General features: G+C 31.3%; 1 protein-coding gene across 2 annotated transcripts in view; it reads left to right on the plus strand.

The window, feature by feature from the left end:
- Positions 1–1,570, plus strand: part of LOC107614078 (transcription factor bHLH123) — a 6,209-nt gene that overhangs the window by 942 nt on the left and 3,697 nt on the right. For both annotated transcript variants that reach the window (XM_016316305.2, XM_016316306.2), the window contains exons 2-3: positions 1–639; positions 1,297–1,407. In XM_016316305.2, the coding sequence (XP_016171791.1) occupies positions 25–639; positions 1,297–1,407 (726 nt within the window). In that variant the 5' untranslated portion in view covers positions 1–24. The remainder of the gene's footprint in view (positions 640–1,296; positions 1,408–1,570) is intronic.

Below are 1,570 nucleotides of genomic sequence, written 5' to 3' on the forward strand. Positions count from 1 at the left end.
GGTGGAGAGAACAGCTTCAGGTCGATGCTACAAGAAGAGGGTGGAGGCGGCGGCGGCATGGGGTTGTCAGCACAACAAGTCCATCAATGGAGATCAGCGGAAAGCGAATTCAAGAACAATAGAGGTTTCTGTTTGGAGCAAAACCAATTCAGTCCTCAATATAGCTCCGGTGACAGCACAGTAACAAGCCAACAAGGATTTCATCACCAACACATGGATCATTCCGCAGTTCTATACGGTAGCCCTTCATCAATCTTACAAGGACTATTAGGACCTGATCATCATCAACAACAAGCTAATCATAATTTTTCATATCCAACTTCAAACTATGGGTTGAGTTCTTCTAGTAGCAATGACTTTGTGCCTTCTTCTTCTTCTTCTAATTGGTCTAATAACAACAACAATAATAATAATAACAATAAAGTGCCTCAGTTCTTGAGAGGCTCGCCACCAAAACAGTTATCCAATTCCTCATCATCACCGATAACAACGACAAACACTAGTTTGCATTTCACAAACAACGCTCCTTTTTGGAACGCTGCTGCTTCTGACCCTAAAGATGTTAGGTCCACCACCTTCTTCCCTAATTCATTGCAGCCACCATTCTTCACTAATCCAAGTTTTGATGTCCAATCTAAGGTACTATTTTACTCTACAACTTTCATTATTTTTTACACACAATAGTTTTCATGTAAAGATTTTGCTTTAATAAAGTCAAATTATTATTTCACAAATTTAATTGAACTGTTTAATATAATATATATTCACATCTCGTTTATTAATCTCCATACGAATAGTTAATTACCGTATTATTAGCTATGACGTTATTACTCATTTTACTACTTTTATTCTGATAATCAACTATCTCTATGTTTTAGATAGACAATTAAGAGACACTAAATCATTCATTAATTAATTTCATTTTATTTTTCAAATAAATTTATGTCTTGCAATATATAATTATATCTCCTACATTTCTGTTGTATGATAACAAAAAATGTTAATGGTGATTAAAATTTATTATTTTTTGTTATTAATTAGTAATTTAATTCTTTTAGTATAGTAATTTACTAACATACTTTATTCGATATTTTTAAATATTAATGACTAAATAATTACCAAAAAATAAATTCTAATGGCCTTCTAATATCTTTTTTTAATAATAACGTAATCTATATAGAGTTATAGACAATTGTGTATACACATATATATAAAGGTTGTTTATATAAGATTTATGATGTTAATATTAGGGTTTAAATATAATATTTTGAAGTGATGTAAGCATGGGTTTTGCAGAATATGAGTGAAATGAGGGATTCAGGTGCAGTGGTGAAGAAAAGTGGGAGTGAACCAACACCCAAAAGGCCTCGGAACGAAACTACCCCATCTCCTTTGCCAGCTTTTAAGGTACAATAAGTGCAACTAACCTTTTAACAGCAAACCCAACCTTATTAGCTTTGAACTTTTTATCTTTATCTTTATTTTATTTTTTAAATTTTAATTTAGTTTCCCTAATAATCCTTATATAAACATTACATGAATTTCTATTCTTTCTTTCTTTTTTTTCTTT

This window comes from Arachis ipaensis, chromosome B08, assembly GCF_000816755.2.
Source record: "Arachis ipaensis cultivar K30076 chromosome B08, Araip1.1, whole genome shotgun sequence".
NCBI classification, from domain to species: Eukaryota; Viridiplantae; Streptophyta; class Magnoliopsida; order Fabales; family Fabaceae; genus Arachis; species Arachis ipaensis.